Source organism: Phaseolus vulgaris, chromosome 9 (assembly GCF_000499845.2).
Source record: "Phaseolus vulgaris cultivar G19833 chromosome 9, P. vulgaris v2.0, whole genome shotgun sequence".
NCBI lineage: Eukaryota > Viridiplantae > Streptophyta > Magnoliopsida > Fabales > Fabaceae > Phaseolus > Phaseolus vulgaris.
The window spans coordinates 14,358,334-14,361,831 of record NC_023751.2 but is presented as its reverse complement, the minus strand read 5'-3'; the positions used below and the strand labels follow the sequence as shown (position 1 = coordinate 14,361,831).

General features: G+C 40.2%; 1 protein-coding gene across 1 annotated transcript; it reads right to left on the bottom strand.

The window, feature by feature from the left end:
* Positions 1–486: 486 nt before the first annotated feature.
* LOC137821580 (uncharacterized) lies at positions 487–2,333 on the bottom strand. The gene has a single exon (XM_068626237.1). The coding sequence runs from the start codon at positions 1,877–1,879 to the stop codon at positions 920–922; it is 960 nt and encodes a 319-aa protein (XP_068482338.1). The 5' UTR covers positions 1,880–2,333; the 3' UTR covers positions 487–919.
* Between the last annotated feature and the right edge of the window lie 1,165 nt (positions 2,334–3,498).

The following is a 3,498-nucleotide window of genomic DNA, read 5'->3' as shown; positions in this document are numbered from 1 at the left end:
GAAACTCTTTGCTGGTGGGAAAGTTAAACCAAAAGGGTGTTGGATTACGTTGAGTTTTCAACTAATGTTAGCAGTTCAATTGAATGGAATAATTGATTCTGGGTGGACTAGGTCAACCAACTTGATGGTTTTGTCTTGGTCACACAAGGGCTACTACTACCTCACCTGCCATATTTGCAAATGCATCAAGAACAGAAAGAAGAACAGGTCCTACCTCACATGTCATTTGGTCCAACACTTGGAATGCACACCACCACTACCATTCCAATCAAAACACAACTGCTAAGTAAGCACATCCAGATGGGAAAACTACCATTAATCAATCATAAGACCAAATTGTTTGATTCAACACATTTCTGTACCTTAATTTGTTCAGTACCATGTTAATTGCAGCTAACTTATTAAACACAAGATATACCAATTTAGTCTCACAGATTAAAGAATCAAAATTACAAACTGGACAAATTCACCGATTGATTGAGAGGGTTTTGAAGTAACAACAAACTGAAAGCAATTGGTTCAATGAAGCAGGACTGAATCAATTTGATTCTGGACTGCTGAGTTACAGAAAGAATTTACATTACATGGCAACAAGTTCCACATAAAACCAGATACCAGATGCAAAGAAAAAACAAAAAAAAGAATCCCCAATTCACAACAGAGCTGCTGAATCTACTTCATCTCTGAGATCTGTTATGAAATTGGAATCTGTTGATAGATTCTGACATGCTTATACATTCTAATTGGGTTTATTGAAGCTCTAGGAATGTATGTATGTAGTAGTATGTATGTCCACGGAACAAATGGGTTAGTGGGGGAAATATCAAACATGTATTATGTAATCTGAATTGTAATGAGTTAGCGACAGAGAGCAGAGAAAAAGGCAATCCAAAATTCCAACAGTACCAATTTCAGTTCTTCAGCGTTTCCAAGCGTAAACGAGCAAAGAAAACCCAACGGGAACAACCAATTCATTCTCCTCCACACTGGACCATTCCAACACAGAGGAGCTTCCACCGAAGGACCCACCAGAGGAAGAAACCGAGGAAGAAGACCAAGTCTTGCCCCATTCACAAACCCCCAAATTCCACAACCCCGCCAAGTTCCTATCAGCGACCGCTTCCTCCTCCTCCTCCTCGAACTTGAACATGAAAATGGCGTGCGCGTCGGCGTTGTTCTTGTCGAAGAACCAGTTGTAAAGGTCCCACGAGATTTGCACGTGCACGCCGTCGACAACTACGCGCTCATTGCCGCGAAACTTCCACTTGAGGCGCTTAATCTGCAGCACCTTCTCCCCGTCCACGCTGAACGAGAGTTTGGAGTGGTCCCTGAAGCCGCAATCGATCTGAATCTCACGCGCCCGGCCGCCGAACGTGGCGCGCGTGGAGTAGACGCGGTCGGCGAAGACGTGCTCTTTCTTGAGGAGGAGCAGTTGCGGCGTGGTGGGGTGGTAGGCGCGGGACTTCGAATACGCGTCTCTGGCGGCGTCGCCAAGGAGGAGGCTCATGTGGTTGTTGACCACAAGGGCCACGTAGAAACCCGAAACGGGTTCCGGGTTGGACCCGAATTTGGCCTTGGCAAAGTTCCAGAAGAGAACGGTGTCGGGGGCGAATTTCTTCACGCCGTGCTTTTTCCAGAAGACGAAGGGTCGTATGTGGAGGTGGAAGGAGATGGGGTCGAAAGATTGGCGGTGGAGTTGAATGTGGAGGGAGCGACCCACTACCGAGCGTGACCACGTGAGGGACACAGGACCTGTGTCTGTGTGGTAGATTGTGAGGTTTGAGATGGTGGAGTGCGGCGGCGGCGGCGGAGGAGGAGGCGGAGGAAGATCGGTGGTGGGGGAGGGGCGGAAGCAGGAAGGAAAAGGGGAAGATGACATTGTTTGTTATTGGGATTTGTGATAGTTTTGTTGATTTTGGTTCTTTTGAGGTTTGGGAGATGGCAGAAGAGGAAAGATGATTCTTTTTATTTATGCTTTGGTTTGTTGCATGTATGTTGATGTTGATGATAAAGTATAGGTATTAATAAAAAGAGAGTCTTAACTTATATCAACCCTACCAACAACTTCTTCTTCTTCTTCTCTACCGCCTTTGGAATTAGCAATTTGGATTGGACAACAAAATTCTATTTCCCACACTTTTCTCAAAACTAAAATACAAAACCCAAGTTCGTGTTGCACAACCCTGATGTGGGAAATCCATTCATTCATTCATGCATTCATCCTTCATTTTTTTAATGATAAAATTTAGAAAAATAGCAGAACTCTTCCACCAGATGACAAACTACAAGTATACCTAAAATTATGTACCAGTTTGCTTGTACCAGACTCACGATACCTGCTCTCGTGTACATTTTTTTTTTTAGTGCGAGGCTCTGCTTCCAAATTTCAACCTTTCTTTTCAAATTTTTAACCACAGTAACACTTCATCCTGTTCATAGTTCAAAGGTTGGTGGTTAAAAGTTATTGTACAAGTATTAAGTTACTTGTGTACTATTTATTTAGAAGTAATATATAGTTGTTCTTTAATTTAAAACTAATTTACTCTTTACTCCTTCCTTAAACATAAGCTTCTTAAATTTTTTATTTTTTTTATTTTTTATCGCTTAGTCAAAAGCATCAAACACTTAAATTAATTGAAAGAAGCTCGTTCAATGTATTTAATGAAAAATATTTGCAAAACTATTTTTAACGTTCTGTTTGTTTCAACTGATGGATTCCTTACGACGATAGAAAAATATGATAGAAAAATAGGTGTACATGTGTTTGAATTCAAAAATATATTGTGAAATGAAAGCGATAATTATGGGGATGGGTTTACAAACTTGCTCACTTACGAAGAAAGACTACAAAAACCACCTATTCATGTGACAAAATACGAGTATACCCTTCATTTACCTATGCATGACAATAAACTTTTGCACAGTTGAAACTCATAGATTTCATGCAGAAATTCCTCAGCACATGTAGTTATTTATTGAACGTGTTAGCCATGGTAGATGGATTTTGAAAAAAATAAATAGGTACGTTGTGTATATCCATTCTGAGTTTTGCTTATGAGTTTCTATGTGTGAGTTCTTGGTGTAAAGATCTTCTTGAAGGAGGGTGTTGGGATGTGTGATTTGATGTTGTGGTGGTGTGCTACTCATTTTCTGGTGCTTTGAGGTAAGCTTTCATGCTGGATGGTGCATGAAGGTGTTTTGAAATTCCAACCCCATTTCGTTACCCGACCTAAGTCCATAATCCATTATGGAAGACATAAACCAAACATAATTGATTTCACGTGTTATTGTAAAGGATAATCGATTATGTATTTAAAACTGGAAGATAATCGATTATATGGTTGAAGTAATTGATTATGTGGTTTTCAAGCGTAATCAATTATGCTTAGTAGATAATCAATTTTGGACACTGATTTGTGATTTGTTTGGGTCTAGTTTTCATTTTATGAAGTTTATTTGGTTTGTTTGTTGTGTAGAAGTTATAATAGCATGTGCTTA

What these genes read in the sequence shown, in the direction of transcription:
- LOC137821580 (XM_068626237.1), bottom strand. Translation starts at nt 1,879, where the DNA reads ATGTCATCTTCCCCTTTTCCTTCCTGCTTCCGCCCCTCCCCCACCACC.